The sequence below is a fragment of the Xyrauchen texanus genome, chromosome 7 (assembly GCF_025860055.1).
Source record: "Xyrauchen texanus isolate HMW12.3.18 chromosome 7, RBS_HiC_50CHRs, whole genome shotgun sequence".
NCBI lineage: Eukaryota > Metazoa > Chordata > Actinopteri > Cypriniformes > Catostomidae > Xyrauchen > Xyrauchen texanus.
In genome coordinates, this window is record NC_068282.1 from 16,190,578 (window position 1) to 16,213,115 (window position 22,538).

The 22,538-nt window shown below is 39.1% G+C and overlaps 1 protein-coding gene across 2 annotated transcripts in view; it reads left to right on the top strand.

Moving 5' to 3' along the window:
• The first annotated feature begins 348 nt into the window (after window positions 1-348).
• Window positions 349-22,538, top strand: part of hdac7b (histone deacetylase 7b) — a 33,873-nt gene continuing 11,683 nt past the window's right edge. Inside the window, exons 1-15 of one of the 2 annotated variants that reach the window (XM_052129962.1) lie at window positions 349-419; window positions 4,456-4,511; window positions 8,390-8,480; window positions 9,126-9,225; window positions 9,442-9,548; window positions 9,640-9,750; window positions 10,028-10,134; window positions 12,868-12,997; window positions 13,081-13,256; window positions 15,299-15,620; window positions 20,379-20,512; window positions 20,604-20,712; window positions 20,854-20,888; window positions 22,218-22,325; window positions 22,400-22,455. In XM_052129962.1, the coding sequence (XP_051985922.1) occupies window positions 8,390-8,480; window positions 9,126-9,225; window positions 9,442-9,548; window positions 9,640-9,750; window positions 10,028-10,134; window positions 12,868-12,997; window positions 13,081-13,256; window positions 15,299-15,620; window positions 20,379-20,512; window positions 20,604-20,712; window positions 20,854-20,888; window positions 22,218-22,325; window positions 22,400-22,455 (1,586 nt within the window). In that variant the 5' untranslated portion in view covers window positions 349-419; window positions 4,456-4,511. Of the gene's footprint in view, window positions 420-4,455; window positions 4,512-8,389; window positions 8,481-9,125; window positions 9,226-9,441; window positions 9,549-9,629; window positions 9,751-10,027; window positions 10,135-12,867; window positions 12,998-13,080; window positions 13,257-15,298; window positions 15,621-20,378; window positions 20,513-20,603; window positions 20,713-20,853; window positions 20,889-22,217; window positions 22,326-22,399; window positions 22,456-22,538 lie in introns of both variants that reach the window. The other variant, XM_052129961.1, reaches the window with a different exon arrangement.

A 22,538-nucleotide genomic window follows, 5' to 3' on the forward strand; every position in this document is an offset into this window, starting at 1 on the left:
ATATATATATATATATATATATATATATATGTAAGCTATTTTAACTTTTGTCTTTATCCCAGAATAACTTTACAGTAGATGGTAAGGGTGGCGCCAGATATTGTATGCCTTGTCTTCCTTATCTTTTAAACACACATGCATCTTTTTACGTGACTCTGGCAGCAAACCATGTTGTATCGAGGCTTATGGCAAACATTAAGATATGTACCATTTCAATGCATAACTAAGGGAACTAAGTGAAATCATAGATAGATTTGTTAGCAGAGGGATTGAAGCACCTGTTGATGTAATGAGAGGAGAGGAAGCAAAGCAGGAGGGGCTTAATGGTGAGCAGCACAAAACTGAATGTAGTTAGATGTAACTTGACAAAATCACACTTTTGGATTTCGGACGATTTGCATTGGGAGGTTATGCTTTTCGTAAGTATAGAACTTCACAAAGTTTAATATTTTTTTTTAATATTAAGTCATTTTAATGGTGTTAACATTTTTAATTGCGTCTGAGGAGTTAAAATAAATAAATAATAATAATAATAATAATAAAGTTTTTCGAGTATTACAAATATAGATGCTTTATTAATTCCATTAGTGTCCGTTCAGACCAAACGCGTTTTTGCGTAAAAGAAGATAGTTACAGAGCAACGAATATATTAGAACGCAGGTGTCTCGAGACGCGTTATTAACAGTTGACGTACTTGACGGAGTCCAAAAAGAACGACAACAGCGAGACGCTGAGCAACGGTCAAACACGTCCGTCTAACACACACAGTGTTTCCCAACCACTGTTCCGAGGCACGCTAGTGAAAGACTGTCAGGTGTGCTGTGGAAAGTTATCAAATTACACAATATATATAAATACATGGAGAATTTATTATTATTATTTCAGGGATGCATACTCCACACTTTTTGACGAAATTCGCCGGTTTGAAACCATAATCGGTTTCATAAAGCATAAAGCTACTATTAATAGTCTCCGAGAGAGACCCCAGTTATTGAACTAATTTAAATTCTCCAAGAAAATGCTTAGACCTAAACATAAATGTGTCCATTTATTACGTTCTGCTATAAAATAAAAATATATTATCTATTCCAAATACATGTTTTCAATGTTTATTGTGCACATCTCCCACTTTCTCACATGGCAAACTCTGAACTCGCCCCTCTGTGAGGCTTACTGTACCGCTTTTCATGTGGAGGCCAATGCGCCATTTGATGCTAACGTAGAACAGAGCGTTGACACCTCGACTCAACTTGTGTAAAATGCATTTTACATGAGTTTTACAATGCATTTTACAATGACAAAAGAACATTATTGAAACTCTAAATTATTATTATTATTTGGCTATTATTGTGATCTTTTCTGATAAGTCATGCTCATCAGTTTAAATACTATAGAGAATGATACTGTAGATCTGCTTTGTGTTTATAATTATACATTCGACTGAAGACATTTGTAGTCATGCAAGTTTTAATGTAGGAGAATAAGGACATTGTTGATACTCATTATTAGTATATTATTAGACTATTGTTGTTGTCTTTCTAGATTTCGGCCCTGAACAACCCAAAATGATTCACTGACTCGCTCGTAGCACATAAGACACTAATTTGTTGCCACCTAGTGACATCTCCAGAATGGGTCACTGAACTAATCATTTAATACAATTTAACAAATTTGTGACACAAATACTCTTTTATTTTGCAGCTAATTCGGCACAATTGTACAGTTAATTTGATAAACTTGAATCACTAAAATTGCTGGAATTGGTGCTTTTACCTTATTCTTTAAAAAAAAATCCCTGGAAAAAATGTTAGTGGATCAGTGATTGTCTCACTTTTTCACCCCTCATGAGTTTGCATCCCTGTAATTTGCTGTGGCATTGCAAAAACAAATTTGCAAGAACAAATCTACAAAATTGTTGTTTTTTCATTACCCAATACCTTACCTCATACAGTCTACCTATGTGACTTGTGTTTTTTTCATAGCTGAATTTCAAACATTACAAGTAAAAATGCTACAAAGACGGACAGAAAACATGAACAAGTTCTTGAAAACTAAGGAAAACTATTGACGATGGTTATGTGGGATAGTGGTGTGCCGTGATATTTTTTGTTTGTAAAAAGTGCGCCGTGGTAGAAACATTTTTGGGAAACACTGAGTCTAGCACATGTTTAAAACAGCGCAGACGGACAGACAAACGCTGTCGGTGTGAACGGCCGCTTAGGCTTCAGAGCAAGTGCTTCAAAAAGAAACATAACGGTGTGCATCCCAAGGGGTGTGTTCACTGTAGTGCTCTGAATTAAAATTTCAGTACATCTGTCGTGCTTTTCATCCAGTTATGTTGGCAGGGTTGAGAGGATTACTTTTGAAATTTATTCCACTACAGGTTACAGAATACATGGATAGATTACTGAAGGTCAGTAACGTATTCTAAATACTTTGGATTACTTCAGCACTGGTAGATTTTTTTCACTTGTTTTGACTATAAAAACTCCGCCAGTACAGTAATTCAAAATGCACATGTTAAAAATACATTCTCTGAAAAACCTAAATGTCTCATGCAGTGTTGTTTCTAAAACAAGATACATTTTTGATATTTTTACAGGAAAACAATTAAAAAGTGATTATAAAGAATACGATTTTTGTCCTAATATCAAAGGTCTTAATAGAAAAATTACTAACAAATTATTATCCAAAGTGAATTTTCTTGATAAAAAAAATATGATGGTGCCTGATAATGTCCATGTAAAATGGCTAAAACTAGCATTTTAGCCATAAAGCTGACAATTTATACAAGGTTTATTTCTATTTCTTCTGTTTAGGGCTGGGCGATATGGCCAAAGTTTTTATCACGATAATCTTTTTCATATTGTTCGATATCGATATTTATCGCAGTATACATGTACACATTGCACTTTCTTTTTTATTTAAAAGTTTATGGAAGAAAAGAAGACAAAATGAATTCTAAACAGTCAAAATAGTCTCTACAAAACTGCACAGGGGGTCCAGAGACAGCCAAAGCAGTGGGGTCTGCCGGATCTTTTACCAATTTGACCGTCTTTTACCGTTTATCAATTGAAAATGAATGTTAAAAGATCATCTGTTTGTTCTGAAGCAAAGTGACAGCAACCCAGTATTTGTTGGAATATTTTTACATTAAAATGAAATATTTTTTTATATTTCTTTAGATTCAGATACCCAAGTATGGGGCATAGAAGCCCTTGTGACTGTGGAATGATGCTGAATGTGGGTTCAGGGGTGTCCCGAGAGAAAATTTAGAAAACGTTTTGTATATTTTCATTAAAGTGAGAGACTACACTACCAACTAGTAATTGTAGTCTTTCTTTGTCCATTCCAGACATCTAATTAATTTTCACAAAATTAGAACAGAAATGTATTTGTTTATTATTAAAGGCTCGTAACATGCTTATTAATAAAGATACATTAAGAAGGGAGAAACGTTATGGTCTAAAAGGTGCTTTGAAACCACGTTAACTCATGCAGCGCTTCATGTCTACACACATGCAGGGAAAAGAGGCAACGTGTGCGGAGCGGGACAGGGCAGAAATGATGCATGTTTGGTGTTAGAGAACAATATTTAAGATTACAGCGCAGAAAGATCAGAGCTGTTGTCCACATCACTGTTGTTCTGTCGCGCTCTTCACTAGAGACGATGAGAGGGCGCAACCGTTGTCATGAAGCCTTGCTTGGATGGAATCTATCCGGTGTTTGATGTAGCTTAATTGTTAGCAAGGCAGCTAGCATTAGCAAGTTCATCCAGTCTGACCCTACGTTACCACTGGTGCGTTGTGATTGTGAACGAAGCTGAGAGCGTTTTCAATTCATTCCTATGAAAGCCGAGCGTCATGCTCGCAAGGTGGATTGTAGGATTGGCAACGGTTCGGAGAACTCTCTCCTAGCGCTGTGAGCAGCTTTCGTCCGCCCCTGTGGAAACGCAGCCTGAGAAAGCCGAACTGCTTGTGTTTTAGCAACACGCAGTAAATATAGACAATTCCTCAAAAGCTTATCGTGGATTTTCTTTATCGTGATATATATCGATATCGTTTTTTTGCCCAGCCCTACTTCTGCTCCAAACTTAGCCTACTTCAAACCTACATCTCTGTCTGATCGTATGAATGTAACACATCATAAGAAAGTGTTTCACCGCTGTTTAAATGCACTTTGGATTACATCATTTATATGTATAAATGTTTTCCATCTAAACTAAATATTAATATGAAACAAATGACAATAAAAGTAATCTCTTCAGTAATCAAAATACTGTTTAAATGTAACTATTTTAATTACCAATTATTTAAACTGTAACTGTTGTGGAATACAGTTATTTATATTTGTATTTTAAATAAATTAATCCTGTTACATGTATTCCGTTACACCCCAACCCTGGATGTAGACTAACCAAAGTGAGTGCAAATACATGTTATTTGTCTTGTTCAGATGTGCACTCGCTGTCTGGGAACAGATCAGGTGAAAAAGTTATGCAGACGTGACAGGTAAGGATCTTCAGTGCAGATTCTTGTTTGGATTATTTTTATAGATATAATTTTGCATAGAGCATACTGTGCTGTTCAGGATTTCGCAACATCAGATCTTTGATATCAGAGTAGATTGTGAGGTCACATATAATGACATGGGGCTGTAACACTTTACAATAAGATTCCATTCATTAAAAATAGTTAATACATTAGGTATCATGAACAAACAAAGAACTATATATTTTTACAGCATTTCATAATGATAGTGAATAAAAATACATTTGATTATTGTTACCAATTGTTGACAAATAACTTCTGATTTAAAAAAAAATAATACAAATTTACAGCATAACCTTGCAGGAATAAACTGGTAGGTATATTCCAAACTGCATTTAACTATTGTAAGGTCATTTAATAAGAGACTTTCTGAGTCATTTTTTCACTTTGAAAAAAAAAAAAAAAATTAAGGGTCCTATCTTCCAAGCCTTTCAAATTCCTATCCTGCCTTTTGTGTGCTTGCCGGGATTTTACATATTAATTCAACCCTGAATTGTATTTTTTTTTTAGGCCCTAGATTTCTGTTCTTTTTTAATGTTTTGAATTTGCTGTACTTACATTTACATTTATTTACATTTATGCATTTGGCAGACGCTTTTATCCAAAGCGACTTACAGTGCAATTATTACAGGGACAATCCCCCCAGAGCAACCTGGAGTTAAGTGCCTTGCTCAAGGACACAATGGTGGTGGCCGTGGGGTTAGAACCAGCGACCATCTGATTAACAGTCTTGTGCTTTAGCCACTTTAGCAACCATCTGATTAACATCCCTGTGCTTTAGCCACTACGCCACCACCACTCCATACATTGGGATTACTTTTTCATCTTGATTAAAATTTTTCCCAAAGCCATCAATGTCAAATATAGGTCAGGTAAATTGTAAGGTGAGAATACCATAGTTGCATAAATCAGCCCTAAATCAGACAAATTCAAAATTTAGCTTCAGGAAGTGGATGGGGTTTTTCAATGCACAGTTTACTAGAGCACTTCCTTGTTAGCTGGAGGGTTACCATAGCGATCCAGTCCAAATTGAGTGCAACATGGTTTCTGTGGTAGCATAGATCAAAATGGTGATGATATTTTGGTATGTGTAATTTGTAAGCTCATAAAAACTGCATAGGAGTAGACACTACAGAAAGTGAAAATGTCTTCTTACCTTAGAGGGACTATTGTGAAAACATGGTATTTTTTTGTTTCATAAGTGAACAGTGTAGTCTGTTGTCTTTTTCTATATGGATCTTATAAATATGGATCTATATGGACATTTTCTAAAAATGTGTCATATTACATTGTGTCACTTCAAAGATATTTGTTAATTTATGATTATATGCACAGTTAATAATTTTTAATAGTCGACTAGTCGAGGCCATTTTTACAGTCAAATTCGACTAGTCGTGATGTCAATAGGTAGCCATATGTCGATTTGCAACGTAGCTATTCGGGTACATAAGTGTCTGAAAATACTGTATTTTTGTGTAGTCTAGACTACCTGTAGCTTGTAGCCGTTTGTATAGACTATTACGGGTGGACACAGGATCTAGCATACTAGGAAGGGAATGCATTCCGTCACATCATGCTCCAACTTGAAGCACATTTCTAACTCAATGAGTCATGTTCTTGAAGGAGCGAACAGCAAACAGGTCAGATGTCCAAACACACAAAGTAGTGCTGATCATGTTAAAAATCACTAACTAGCGCATGCACTAGTTAGGGTGCCTATGGGTAGCACTAGTATTTCTGTCATATTTAAAGGTCACTTTGCATATATTGGAGGTTACTGAAGCATCGGTGTCATCTTTATGAAAATACATTTGAGCCGCTTTGCTATTTCAATGCAAAGCAATCTGCCTCAACACCCACTGGCGAGTTTCCGAAATGTGGGATGTCAGGGGAAGAGTCATTTATATTCATGAGTAAAGCGATTGGACGATTCAGTAATATTAATCAGGAAAGCACTACCTGATTGGTCAGAGAAAATAAACCCAACCCCTAAACCTAACCCTAACAAATCAGTTAGCGCTTTCCTCATTAATATGTTGACTCTTTCTAAAACCCACACTCCAAAGATCCCACATTTATTTAGGCCGACATCATGCAGAAAAACAACAGTAGTAAAATAGTGCCCACAAATGTTATAAACAACATGGCAAAAAAATTGCATTAAGCCTCAATAATTTGCTGAAACTACAATACAATGACAACACGCAAAATGATTGACAGGCAGGAAGCTTCAGAGGCCGCAGCCTGAAGACACATTATTGTTTGCAGTTTACAGAGTCTAGAGCTTTCACAGAGATGGTGAGATTTCTGATGACACTTAGTTCAGTAATTTGTTTCAGAAAGTATGAACATTTTTTGCATACCCTTCCATAAAAAAATGGCTTACAGCACCTTAGGCATTCTTCTTTACTCAATTGTACTTTACAAAAGTACAGATTTATGTGCAAAAGGAAGCACCGAGGAGAATTTAATGTGCTATATGGCTAACCTAGAGTCCAATAAGACGTGCTATAACTCAGTTTTATAATAATTAAATAAAAACAATGATACTTTAGATGTTAAGTTTACTTGTAACTAGTTAACAATACTTAAAAAAAAATATTAGTTTACTCGAGCCAAACAAGTCAGCTTACTTTGAAAAAGCGACGATTGCCTTGAAAAATCTAAGTAAGGTCAACAAATTAGATTTTATATTGAGTCTATGCAACCCCTAGGACAAACTGCAGCAAACTTTGGAGAAGAAAAAGTAAATATCAGCACACAAATTTTATTTATCAAATGTAACATTTTGACCTCTCAGATTCTCATCAGACAACCCCTATGTAAAATGAGTCCCAGTTATATAGAGACAGGTAATATAGTGCATAAAGTGGCATTACATAATTAAGCAATATCACACAAGCAAGAGTGTGATATGGCCCTACATCAGCACTGCTGTGATGTGGCTGAGTGCAGTAGGTAATTACAGCAGTGCTGATGTAGGGCCATATAGCACGATTGCGAGTTTGATATTGCTTATATACAACAGTCCAATGAAAGAGAGAGAGGGGGAGATGGAGCATGTGCGATCACCTGTTGCCACACCCAACCAGAGATGCTTACAGCTTTCTGAAGGTCAGCTTTCTTAGTGGAATATAGACGTCCAAGCGGTGTTTTCCTTTCTATTTCGGGGTAGCCAGTGCGCAAATGTCATTCACTATAGAAACAGCGATGTCCTTTGCCATTTTAAACAGTATGTATCCAATGTGGAATCTCACAGAGCGCTGTTCTATGTAAACATTGACTAACGGATTCACTTTACGTCACCAACTGGCTCATATTACACACAAAATTATCTTTTGCCACCACCTGCTGGCTAACATATGCAATTTCAAAAAATAAAGACAGTAACTCCTAACACTTAGGCTATGCACTACACTTACACTTTAGTTTAGAACAGCACACAAGCAGAGTGATACACACAGTGAAGCGTCTGAGTGCTGATGCTGTCACACCATCTGTGCTCATGGAACATCTCTCGTCCAATCAGATTCGAGGGCAGGAACTAACTGTGGTGTATATATATCCAATAATAACAATTATGCCATACACAGTGCATTGTAAAATGTGCATCTCTGATTTAGAAGTCATTATTTACAACCCATGGTATTTTTGTTCCTGTATGGTAAGAACACTACTGCATGCTGAGATTCAAGTACATCTTGATGTGACTTCCAGTTGTTAGTATGCATGCTACAGTCTAATATTGACACGCACACATGCCAGCCTTTTCTGAGACCATTGATGTAATGCATTCAAGTATCTGTACTGACAGTCTATCTTACTATCTCTTCATTCAGATGTCTCTACTGCAGCCCAGGTGGCAGGAGAGAGGGAGGGAGATCGAACAGCCATCCAATCAGAATTTGATTAAAAAGAAGAGTGAACAGAGTATACTCTTCTGATTTTTATTAAAAATATTTTTGTTGTATATTTGTACAGCAATGTGCAAAATTGTGAGCCAGATTTTTTTTAAAGTAATACCATGAATAATATATATTTAAAGGAATATTCCGGGTTCAATACAAGTTAAGGCCAATCAACAGCATTTGTGGCATAATGCTGATTACCACAAAAATGTATTTCAACTTATCTGTCCTTTTCCTTAAAAAGGCTAAATTAGAGGTTACAATAAGGTACTTACAAAAGAAGTGAATTAGGCCAATCCATAAACATTAAATACTCACTGTTTCAAAAGTATTGCCACAAGATGTAAACAATATGCATGTTAACATGATTTCAGTGTTATAAAATTGAGTACTAACCTTTTCTGTGTAAAGTTGTATCCAATTTTACAAATTTGTTGCCATGACTACGTAACAGCCTTATCCCAAAAACCTAAAACAACTGCAAAAACAATGATTTAAACAACAAAAGCTCAAACAATACACAAGTTTTAACAAAATAATTGCTTTTATAAAATAATACACTTCACATTTCTGCTTTTAAACCCTTAAAAAAAAGGCCCCATTCACTTCCATTGTAAGTTCATATAAATAGGTATTTCTCTAAAAATTGATTTGTCGTGATTGACAGGTGCCATTGCCAGTCCCTGGGTGAAACAAAAGCTACAGAAGCATATTTTGAGTAGGCCTAGGCTGGACCAAGCTACAGTTACACCTGAAAGTTACCTCAGGTTAGATACATTAACAACATTTGTCATTGTTGTCTCCTTACTCTAAATGTGGAGGCCAATCTATAATTTAATATATGTAAAACAAAAGAAACTGGAATACAAATGTATCTGTCTGCGAACTGAAATTTCATTACAGTAATCTAAGGTTACATTCCTATTATGAAATTGGTTACAGGATTTTGTGCACAGGTGAGTTATTTTTGTTCTGTTGACCAGAGAGCCAAGTCAGGATCCACACCATTCCCTATGTACCTGTAATATACCTTCCAATAACATACCTGATTCTTACAATTTTGGGGAGGACAATCGATTACAAAGAACAGGTGACATGCATACATTTATATATTTACACGTGAACATATACGCAAAGTCCTTGAAATAAATAAGTGTGTGTGTGTGTGTGTGTAAGAGCAGTCTCAGAGCCAGATCAGAAGGTGCGGACAAAGAGAAGTGTATTGGGCAGACAGAACTCACTGCAGCGTAAAACAAGTGCGCCCCCTACCGTCCGAGTATCTAACGCCATGGGTGTGTAAAAATGAAATTCACCTTGGGAGTAAATAAATGTTCACCCCATATTTAAAGCTTGATTTTCTGATCCACATGAAACTTTGAAACAGATAATGCTTTACATTTTCAATTAAACCAAATTATTTTCTATAAAATTTAATAATTCCTCTGGAAGTCACTATTGTAAGACTATAATAAGCATAATAAAATTATTTGTTGTTAATACTATTGTAATTATATGCCATGATCATTCAGACAGTTCTGTATTTAGCTGGTGTGTGTATATATTTTCTAGGTGCTTCTCCCAGCTCTGTTTCAGTATCCATGGGGAATTCAACACCAGAAAAAGAATTTAAAATCCTTCTAGATCAACAGACCTATGGTGCACCAATTTCAAAAGAGGTTAGTTATTAGTTTTCTCTCTTGCTGTCTCTCCCTTTCCCTCTCTTGTATACAAAAACAACTACGAGTGGAAGCTGATTTCAGGGGTTCAAGCTTTTGTAGTACAAACTCCTACATATCAAAACATAGACAATATAAAAATATTCTTAACTCACAAAACACATGGATTTATACAAGGGCTGTCAATATATTCTCATGATCTTTTTAGAGTTAATATGATGCATTTCATATTTTCAATTTGCTGAAATAAGACTAAATATACAGTACATATTTACCTTCAAAAACATAGAGCATTCCGTTTTAAACATTCAGTTCCTTTTAATGCATTCACTCCAGTTGCGTTCTGAAACCTTTATAGTATTATATGAAACATTTAATTTACATGTTTAATAGATTCTCGAATGTATCTTGGATGGCATTAACACTTTTGATGATTGGATAGCTATATGACCAGTTGAAACGCATGACGTGACCATGTGTATCTCCTAAATATGACTTACCAAAGTATAAAAAAAATCCATGTGGCAAAAACAGGCTTCCATATTATTTATGTCCTCAAGTGATATAAAATCAATTGCATTTGTAAAATCAATTGTGATTGTTTCAAGTATTTATGCACTTCTCAATACCTTGTAAACATCACTTGTGTTGTTGCAATTAATGCAAATAGTTCATCAACACCAGTGCAGGACATGGAACGAGAACCTTTTTTTTCTCCATGGTCACTGCAGTGCCACTGCCATCCAGACGCACTGGTGACAAGCTTTGCATGGATTTTGCTGTGATCAATCGATTCAATCTATTTATTTATAAAGCACAAATAAAAACTGTACTGTACACCCACTATGTACTATAAATATGACATAACAATAAACATCAGACAAAATAGCATACAAATTTAAAATATTAAAATTTAAAAAGGTAAGTCTTTAATTTAGACTTTAATTCCTATAAAGAGGCAGAAGATGTGACAGATATATGCAGACTGTTCCATAGCTTTGGTCCAGCAACCGCAAAGGCACATTCACCTCTTAGCTTTAATCTTGACCTGGGAACAGTCCAAATTTTCAGATCAGAGGACCGTAGGCATCTAACAGGCTTGTTTATGCATAGTAAATCAAAAAGATAAGAGGGTGCCAATCACTTATATACTGTATAGAACTGGATCGCTGATGCAACGGTAAACTGCCTGCAGGAGTTGAAGCCACCGGAAGTGTTCGAGTGGCCATCTTGGTATGCACAAACTCTGATAGAGAAGCAATGAATAACAGACCTGACTTAAAAACCTGTTTCACCATCTCCGACCTGCAGATAGGACAGTTGCATTGCGCCGTCTAGTGACAATCATGTTTAATGTTTAATTTCCTTGTAATGGATAATATTCATTTAGAGGGAGAAGATATACCCGGATCGCAATGACAGAGCATTGACCTGCCCCGGTGTTCAGCTTAACAGTGCAGCACAACCAAGAGTGAAGATTTGGCTTGAAAACTGGGGGGTTGCAGGGTGAAGCATTAACTTGTTTCCATTAATCAGGTTATAAAATTGGAGGGTTGCACTTACTTGTTTTGACTATTGGGAGGGTTACCTCCCCCCCATCCCCCCTGGAATCTACGCCCCTTAGAACAACAATCACCAAAAGAAGTGGGAAAACTGTCCACACATTGTAATGTGAGTAGGAAAAGCTGTAATATCTGCTTGTTTAGGGTAAGAATACATCCTAACCCCCAAAATGGACTTCTAAATCGCCTTAAATGCCTGGGATTTGCCTTTTTTCATATTGAAGTTTTCTCTGTTGTCATACATGAATATATTTGTGTTCATTTGCCATTTAAATCTAGCATATCAGTTTAATTTGAACCAACTTTGATTTGCATGTCACTGCGCGTGTGATAGAAGGAGAAAGAGAGAGTGCTCTTATTCAAGTGACCGTAAGCAAAAGGTACTTTTTGATAAAAACTCTGAACAAACTTTTTGACAAGAAACTCTGAACAAACACTTCAATGTTCACAATAAATAAGTCTGAAAATGTCTGTTTGTATCTTACCTCAGTTTCAGTTAACTTGTTTACATTCAGCTGATCTGTTCACCACTGATCTTTGTTAGTGGTGGATACTGTTTGATACAGATACACATAACTCTCTCTGGATTTCAAGAAACAGGAAAAATCCCAGTCACGAGCAATCCAGTTCCATATGTACATATCAGTGATGCCAATCCATTTATAGATTTAAAAACAAAAAGTCATATTTTAAAATCAATTCTATAATGGACTGGCAACTATTAGAGAGATATTAAAATAGGAGTAATATGCTCACGTTTATGTACACCAGTTAGAAGTCTATCAGCAGCGTTCTGGACCATTTGGAGCTGTGAAATGGAAGAGTGGCTTTGTCCTATATATAAAGAGTTGCAGTAGTCAAGTCGAGATGAAATAAAAGCATGAATGTCTCTCTCAAAATCAAAAGAAAGAAAAGGCTTAACTTTAGCCAGGAGTTTCAAATGGAAGAAACTCGACTTGACTACTGCACATATTTGTTTGTCTTAAGGGTAGAATCAAATATAACATCCAAGTTTTTCACCAACAGTTTAATGTAGGATGTATTATGCCTGAGGAGTAAGGCTTCGGCAAACAACAGCTGACATTTCTCAAATGTTTGTGTACAAGCATTTGAAACAAGATGCATCTTACACTGGTAGTTGTTTATTTATTTATTTGTTCTAATACAACAGGCAGAATCTCCTCCGCACATTGCCGTCCAGAACCCCATTCTTTTGCATAGTGTGCCAGAAGTTTGGGCTGCCTCCCCTCATCTGCAGCAACATCCCCATTTTCTTACAGTGCATCCACATGTTCTTGCAGGTAGCACGAATATACAAATGGATCTTTTAATGAATGTCACCAGGCAAAGACATTATATGAAATGTGCTTCCTCTCTCTCACAGTTCCTGTGCCATGTGCAATGATTTCCCATAGGCCTTTAACCAAAAGCCGTTCAGCACCTTTTATCCAGCAAAACACACACATACACGGACGGAGTCTTACATTTACGCATCGTTCACACCAACCGCCCAACTCCTTGTCACAGGAGAGAAGTCAGCAACACACTCTTCCTAAAAAGGTGAGATACACACTGGCCCTGTTTACCAGAATCCAGAATCAGTCTGTCTTCGCCGGCCAAAGGTGGTCAGCGCAGACCACAACGATCTGCCCAGGTCTGTCGGTCCTGGGCGAGTCCCATCCAATTGTGTCCCAGATCTTGTCGACCCTGTTTACACCTAGTATTAACACCCATCTTGAGTGATCTGATCACAAGTGGTAATGTTATATCTTTTTGTATTTGGCTGATCAGATATAGAGTTCTTCTAGTACATAAAAAAAGAGTAAGCGAAACCAAGTGCTCATGGGTAAAAGAGTTTATTGATGAAGATCATGTAGCATAGCTCTTCTGAATCTTAACCCATAGTTTTGTCTTTGGTCAGAACTTTATACCTGAAGAGATAAAGTACTGTTAGGATCAGCCATGGGTTTTCCTCAAAACTGACCCTTTTTATTCTGGTTAATGTCCCTGCAAAGCTGTGACCAAATGGTGACCTGTAATCACATTGAACCTCTGTTATTCTGATTGTATGGGCCATTTGGTTCACGCCTTTACAAACAAAGATTCAGTTGATTGCATTTGAGTCATTCACAATATATATATATATACATCTGACTACATATAATTACTTCAGTACGCTGAGGCACATAACCATTCACTCTGTGGCATGGGGGGGCGTGGTCATGTGTCGGTTTGCGGGAGAGAGAGTGAGCGGTAAGACTTGTCACCTGGTTTGTAATTACCTCTAACACCTGTGTCTTATTATAGTGATACAGAAAGAGACATTTAAGGAATGCCAAGTGTCGAGAGAGGGAGAGAGAGATCTGAGACCATCGTCGGCCATCGTCCGGGATGGTCTCCGATCTATCTCTCCCTATAGGTAAACCATTCAAAGGTTGATTTCCCCGAAAAATATAAACACTGTGGCTCTATGGCATCTATAGTATTCCTCTGTTACTTTGAGTGGCCCGTCCAGCCTGACACAGTTAGTTTGGGACAGGACTATGTTAAAGGAATATTCTGGGTTCAATACAAGTTAAGCTCAATTGACGGTATTCATGTCCTAATTGATAACCACAAAAAATTATTTGTACTTTTCCTCCTTAAAAAAAGCTCAAATCTATGTTGCAATGAGGCACTTACTATGGAATTTAATTGGGACCATTTTTGGAGGGTTAAAAGCAGAAATGTGAAGCTTATTATTTTATAAATGCACTTACATTAATTCTTCTGTTGAAACTTGTGTATCAATTGAGCAGTAAAATAGTTTAAATCGTAATTTTACGGTCGTTTTAGGATTTACAGTGTTATGTTGTCATGGCAACGAAGTTGTAAAATTAGATATAACTTTACACAGAAAAGGTTAATAAATGATTTTATTACATGAAAACCATTCTAAGACATATATTGTTTACGTCTTGTGTCTATACTTTGACTCAAAAAACAGTGTGTTTTTTAAAGTTTACAGACTGGCCCCGTTTCCTTCCAATGTAAGTGCTTTTTTTATAGAAAACTACGGACGAGTCAAAAATAATATTATGCCACAAATGCTGCCGATTGAGCTCAGCTTGTATTGAACCCAGAATATTCCTTTAATTCAACCAAAGGTAGGCAAAGAGTGTGTTCGGAAAGCTGAAAACAATATTTGAAAATCGTTTGAAAACAATATTTATTTTTGCAATGCTGTTTGGTGGCTTTATTACACACTTAAGTTTTAATTAAAAAAAGTCTATCAAAATGTACTGTTTTGATTCAAAGTAAAAAATATTAACTACATTAGGTAACACCAACTAAGGTTAGGTCAGGTAGAAATTGCATCTTAATGTAACAATGGCAGGTTACCACTTTTTACAGTGTACGTGAATTCTTCGTTTAGACCTATTTTTCATTAAACAAGGTCACATGCACGCAAACACACAGGCTTTACATTTTCACTTTTAAAGTACTTCATCAGCTTGATTTCTTTGCATACAGTATTGCCTAAGCATAAGGACACACACACACACAAACAAACAAACATATAATTTTAGTATATGTCATCACACTTCCTGTTTCTTTTCAAGGTGCTTGTTCGCAAAGTGTGGTCCGTGTCTCCTGAAGAGTTGCATGAAAAGAAGAGCATTGAGGAAGAGAATGCAAAAGAGGCACAATGTAGTCTGCTTGAATCATCATTTCACAACAATTGCTGTAATCGACTGGAAGCACAGAGCCTCAGAGCCTCAGAGCACAGAGAACGTTATATCCAGCCAAACACAATGACTCACCAGAACCTTAAGCGTGTTTATTCCTCTCCAGGCTACTTCACTTATGAAAGAACTCTGCCCTCATGCTTACCCTCATTTCTGTCCCGTCGGAGTATCAGGAACAAACCAAACTGCACCACAGGTAAGAGGAGAGGTGGTGTCATTACACAACAACCTCATAATGCATGATAACATAAGTTCCCTGTCAAAAAGCTACACTTTGATGCTGCGCTGATTTAGCGCTTTGGGAACAACTTTAGGTGTGACAAGCTGTGAATATGTGTGCAACACGTCAATGAAATTGACCAGAATTTATAGCCTCATTCAAATATAGCCTTATTCATTCCACGCTCAATAATAAAGTGGCTGAGGAATTACTCGAGGTGGTTACTCGGGCTGTGGCCAGACTACAGTTAGAATGGCCACACGAACAAGAGACCCCCAAACGCTCCAAACTAGAAGATATATTTCTGGCCAAAAAAAAAAAAAGGAAGGGAAGGGAAGGGAACACTATATCAGTCCCTTCCTTTCTTTGATGACCTCCTCTCTCGTTCATAGAGGAAACCTTATACTTCCCGTGTCTTCGTGCCCTCGACGTCGACATATTCGACTATCGTGAGTGCCGAGGCACAGGGGTTTTCAGTGATGCCGCCGGTAGAAGAGATACTTGCAGTTTATCTCTCACCTGGCTCGGCATCATCAGAGACAAGGACAAAGTTTTCCTTCTCGATGCCCCTTATGTGGTGACGCTATCAATGTAGTTATCACCAGGTTCCAGGAGGCGAAAAGTCACGAGGAAGCCTTCGGGCAATTCCTTCCTTGCCGCACTCAGGGTGAGGGGCCGTCGGCAACACAGCCCCGCCCTGGTCCTTCTAGAAGGGAGGCTCAGAAACAAAGCGTGGCGAGTTGTGCTCCCCCTTGTAGAGACTGGGGACCGGCTCGTCGCCCTCAGCAGCCCCCAAAGCAAGACCTCAGGGCAGTCATTTCTAAGAGGAAGTCTTGCGCCCAGCCTTATGGGGGTAGCCCCCTTAGGATGGGGCACGTGTATCATCCACTTCGACCCTCCCGATACCCCCACGAAACCTCTCCATTCCCGCCGCCTCTCGTGTTTTCAGGAGTTTGAGGCTTCCAGCTAAATTTTGGGTGCTTCCTGCCTTAGTCCAGGACATGGAACACTCGACATTCCCTCAACAGGAAGTGTCAAAATTAATTCCCGTCTCAGAGAACCTGGCAGCGTCGAAACTTCTGCCAGGTATTTCTATGTGGGTCCTAAGAACAGTAGAAAAAGGCTACAGAATTCAATTTGTTCGCCATCCTCCGCGTTTCAAAGGCGTGGAGTCCACTACCGTGAAACCGGAGCAAGCATTTCTACTGTGGAAAGAACTGCAAAATCTCTTGGTCAAAAGGGCCATAGAACATGTTCCCCTTCCAGAGAAAGAGTCAGTCATTACAGCAGATAATTCCTGGTTCCCAAGAAGGGTGGGGGGTTACGTCCAATCTTAGATTTTCGAGGCTTGAATCACTCAGTCAGGGCGTTCAAATTCAAGATGCTAACTATCAAGACAGTCGTGTCCCAAATCCAACATCACGGTCACAACAGTTGGTCACAATCGATCTCATGGACACATACTTTCATATAGAAATTCTGCCACAACACAGGAAGTTCCTGAGGTTCGCTTTTGGGGGCGAAGCCTTCCAATATCGTGTTCTTCCATTCTGCCTAGCCTTATCACCCCGCAGATTCACGAAATGCATGGATGTAGCACTGGCTACTTTGCGACTCCGGGGCATACACATTATGAATTACATAGACGACTGTCTGATATTAGCACAGTCTCAAGAACTGGCAGTTCAGCTCATCTGGTTTCTCTGGGTCTGAGACTCAACTTCAAAAAGAGCGTTCTCTCTCCCACTCAGGGAATTACCTATCTGGGCGTTGTATGGAATTCGATCACGATGCAGGTACAGTTGTCTCCCGCTCGAATCGTGTCCATTCAGAACACCCTGAGAAAAGTCAGGCTAGGCCAAGGTTGCACTGTTTGTCAGTATCAACGAATACTAGGTCTCATGGCATCTGCATCCTCGGTGATCACTTTGGGCCTTCTGCACATGAGACCGTTTCAGTTGTGGCTCAAAGCCAGGGGATTTCGTCCAAGGGCCAGTCCCCTAAGGCTAATTAGGGTTACGCGTCACTCGCTTCGTACCCTTTCAGTGTGGTTCAAACCCGTTTCCTTACTTTGGGTCCCACTCTAGGTGTGTCTTGCTGTCGCAAGTTGTCACAGACGCCTCCCTGACGGGCTGGGGAGCGGTCTTAAGTGGTCGTCCAGCTCAAGGGGAATGGGAGGGTCATCAGCTCGATTGGCACTCAACTGCCTTGAGTTGATGGCTGTATTTCTGGCTCTGAAATACATAAATCATCAAGGAGGTCTACGTTCACGCCAGCTGAACACTCTGGCAAGTCAGATTCTCCTTTGGGCCCAGGGCAAGCTCCTGTCAGTCAGGGCAGTTTATATCCCTGGATGCCTGAATGTGGGAGCATTTATTGTCCAGACAGAAAATATCAACGGGGGAGTGGAAACTCCACCCCGAGGTAGTGGAACAATCTGGGGAGATTTTACAAGGCAGAAGTGGACCTCTTCGCCTCTCAACAGACAGCGCAATGTCCCCTCTACTTCTCTCGGAGTCACCCAGCCCCCCTGGGTCTGAACGCGATGGCGCATACATGGTCCAGAATGTGCCTATGCGTTTCCCCCGGTTTCTCTGCTCCCGGGAGTCTTGGCCAGAGTTCGCCAGCAAGGGTCCTGCCTCTTACTGAGAGCGCCGTGCTGGCCGAACAGGGTATGGTTCTCGGAGATAATGTCTCTCCTTGGTGGCTTGCCTTGGGCAATTCAGGACAGGAGGGTCCTTCTGTCTCAGGCGCAGGGGAAAATATTTCATCCCCGGCCCGAGCTGTGGAACCTTCATGTTTGGCCCCTGAAGGGTACCAACTGAGGGACACTGGGCTTTCACCTGAAGTTATCGAGACCATTCTAAGTGCTAGGGCTCCCTCTACTAGAAGAAGTTATGCCAATAAATGGGGTGTCTTTGAAAGATGGTGCAGTGCACATAATGCAGATCCAGTTAAATGCCAGATTACTTCAGTTCTGGACTTTCTGCAGGAAAAATTGTCAGCAGGCTCATGCCCCGCCACTCTCAGGGTTTGCGTGGCCGCTCTATCGGCTTGCCACACCTTGATTGACGGGGTGCCGTTGGGGAGACATCCTCTGCTCGCTCGCTTCGTTCGTGGAGCCATGTGACTGAGACCTCCTGCTAGGACCATGATCCCTTCATGGAACTTAGCAATAGTCCTTGACTGTCTGGTTGAGACCCCCTTCGAACCTCTAGACTCTCAAGATGGTTTTTCTTATGGCAATTACTTCTCTAAAAAGAATTGGGGATCTACAGGCTCTGTCTGTCTTGCCAGCCTGCTTTGATTTTGCCCCAGGAATGGCTAAAGCAATTTTGCACCCTCAACCTGACAACCTTCCTAAGGTTCCTTTCTCGACTATACATTCAGTCCGTGCCCTACAGACTTATGTCCATAGCACTAGCCAGTGGCGTAAGTCAGGGCAACTATTCATTTGCCATGTGGGCCGCAACAGGGGGGCAGCCACCACCAAGCAGACCATGTCGCATAGGGTGAGGGACGCTATTGCCCTGGCCTACAAGGCACGCGGTCAAGCTTTGCCAGTAGGTATCAGGGCTCACTCTACCAGAGGGGTCGCCTCCTCTAAAACCTTGGTTAGAGGTGTCCCTCTGCAGCATGTTTGTGATGTGGCAGGCTGGTCCTCTCTGCACATTCATAAGATTTTATAGTTTGGATGTTCATGCCACTCCGGGCTCTTATGTCCTTGAGTCAACATCACAAGCTCAAGTCTGAGACCTCTCGCGCTCTTGTGAGCACAACTACACAACCGTAAGGGGTCCGGACATCCACAGTGCGGCGGCCTGGGTATTCTCGCTCCCAAAGCGCTAAATCAGCGCAGCATCAAAGTGTAGCTTTTTGACAGGGAACGTCTTGGTTTACTTAACTGTAACCCCTGTTCCCCGATAAAAGCGGAACGAGATGCTGCGCTTCATTTCCACACTGGGATGCCCCAGGACTGCTCTTCAGACAAAATACCTGACGATGCACCTGTGATGCATCTATTTATAGCCTTGGTACAGGTGCATCCAATGATGTCACCAGCAGAGGCTATAAATTCTGGTCAATTTCATTGACGTGTTGCACACATATTCACAGCTGGTCACACCTAAAATTGTTCCGCTTTTATCAGGGAACAGGGGTTACAGTTAAGTAACCCGAGACGTATTCTTTCACATATACAATACCGTGCAAAAGTCTTAGATTTTTAACAAAAAATAAATTCGGCTTTTGTTTGTCAATAGGAAATATCAATTTTAGATAAACAAACATTCCTTTTGCAAATAGAAGTAGAATGAGGAGTCCTGCAAAAAATGGTCCTACAACAAATGGTATGACCCCCTTAAAACCTGGATTGCAACTTCATTGAGTCAGTTTGGCATTACATCAAGAGACAGAAGCAAATGACATTTTGGTACATAGAATTGTGGCAAGTTCTCCAAGATGCTTGGAACAGCTTGTCTGCCAACACCCTAGAAAAACTGTGCACAAGTGTACCTAGGAGAATTCATGTAAAGGTCTATTGTAAAGGCATAGGGTGGCCAAATATTAATTTAGTTTTTTATGTTCACTGCACTTTGTATGATGTGAATTGAGAATTAAAAATGATTCATGCATTATTTTGGAAATTATCTTTACTATATAAAATGTTTTGTGTTATCTCAAGATTTAAAGAAACACGGGAACTTGTGAATAGATGTGAATGTGTGTGTGTAGGCTTGGTGTATAATTCTCAGATGCTGAAACATGAGTTTTACTGTGAAGACAACAGCCATCACCCTGAGCATGCTGGCAGTATTGAGAGTATCTGGTCAAGATTGCAAGAGTGTGGCCTCAGGAATCAATGTGAGGTACAGACCTATGCTGAACAGATTATATGGCAATAACTGTCTACAACCAACTTGACATCTTTATATTATGCCTTTTGTGCTTGTGTTTTAGAGGGTTAAGGGCAGATTTGCCACTATAAATGAACTACAGTCAGTCCATTCAGAGAAACATGTTGTTATTTTCACTGAGCTCTCAGAAACACATTTGCCCGTCCACAGAGGTATGTAAATATTTTTAAACAAACATTAACTTGCACAGCATACACTGTGAATTACATTTTTTAAATGCATTTTATTGTGTATTTTTCTCAATTTGTAACTTTTTTTTATTTGTTAACATCCTGCCGATGTTTCATATAAAGATGTGTTTCGGACACAACCCTGTGGAGGAATGGGGGTGAGTCTGAACATTTTGGATATTGCATTATATCATAGTTTTTAGACATTACCTTTTACATTTTTGCTGTTTCATGAATTGTTTTACTTAATTGTTTTACTGTTGCTGAAAAGCTTATAATAGGCTGTTTAATGGTCCATTGAACCTTACCCTGTCTAAGGTGATAACATTCCATGCTATTGGGGAATGCTGTCACAAAAGGGCAACCTGTCAAACTGAAATGTATTTATTTCCTGGGGAATAATGGTGGAAATGCCTTTAAATGCAAGTGCCTGTACAGAAATTGACTTTACAAAAATAAACCTACACTGAGAAAGATTTAAGTGTGACAACTAGCCCCAGTCTCAAATATATTACAATTCCATGGTATCTTATTCCATCACTATTCCATGGTACCACTACAGGTTTTTTTGTTTTAAGAGAAACTTCAACGATTGGCTAACATCATGCATCCCCTCTAATACAGCCATATTTGAAACTCAATAGGAAGAGAATGAACAAGCTCTACAACATAATAAAACTAAATTTCTGGGTTTACACATAACGCACATCCAACACATTGAATCCGAATGTATAACATTTTTAAAAAAAAACTCCTTCACTCAAGCTCAGCAACACCATATACTATTAAACAGTCATGACATTTGAAAAATAAAATAATGAAACTGTTGCGGTTTTGCGATCGTGTCCAAGTGTTTTTAACTGCCCTATACTTCAATAACAGTTCCTTTGCGAAGCTTGAAGTGTATTATGACTGGTTCACAAGCAATCCACGCTGATATGAGCCAAAGAAAACACGCATACATATTCAAAAGCACGATGAAAACAGACACACACACACACACATATAGAATAATCCTGCACTGAAGTGTGCATTGGCAGAAATGCATCAATATGGTCAAAGACATTCATCTAATGCATGTTGACAAACACCAACAATTAGCGCAGATGGGTGCGCCGACTGAGCACTGAGGGTGGGGCCAAAGAAGTGATGATTTAAATAAGGCATTAATGTTGTTGCTGTAGAATATATGCTATGAAATACTGAGCCCCCTAGTGAGGTGGGGTAGTCGCAAATGTAGAGAACGAGGCGTTTGTGCAGCTTGGATTCTGTAAATGCTTTTATTGCATTGGGGATTAAGTTTGATTTCAGAAATGTACAGTATGTTTTTATAGTAGAATTACCTCTTGTTTTTCAAAATATCAAGGAAAATTATATTCCTCATTACATGACCCCTTTAAGATGGAAAGAAAATGCAAGGAAGGGAAACCCAAGATAGGAAAATACATAAGAACTGAACTGGTTGTTTGTTTGTGTGTGATCGACAGAGGGATCTTGATATGGTATGGAATGGCAACTCCAGCATAACAACACTTAAGATGGCAGTTGGCAGTGTGATTGAACTGGCCCTGCGTGTGGCTAAGGGAGAATTAAGGGTGAGATTCCAATAATCCATAATTCTTTCTCCCATAATCACAAAACAGTGACTAGATCTCTTTCTTTGTTTTAGAATGGGTTTGCTGTGGTCAGCCCTCCAGGACATCATGCATCACACTCTCAGGCACAGTGAGTTTATCATTTGTTTCATACATCTTCCGACACATACAGCAGTATTTTTTGAATAGCACTATAAACAACTGATCTCTCTC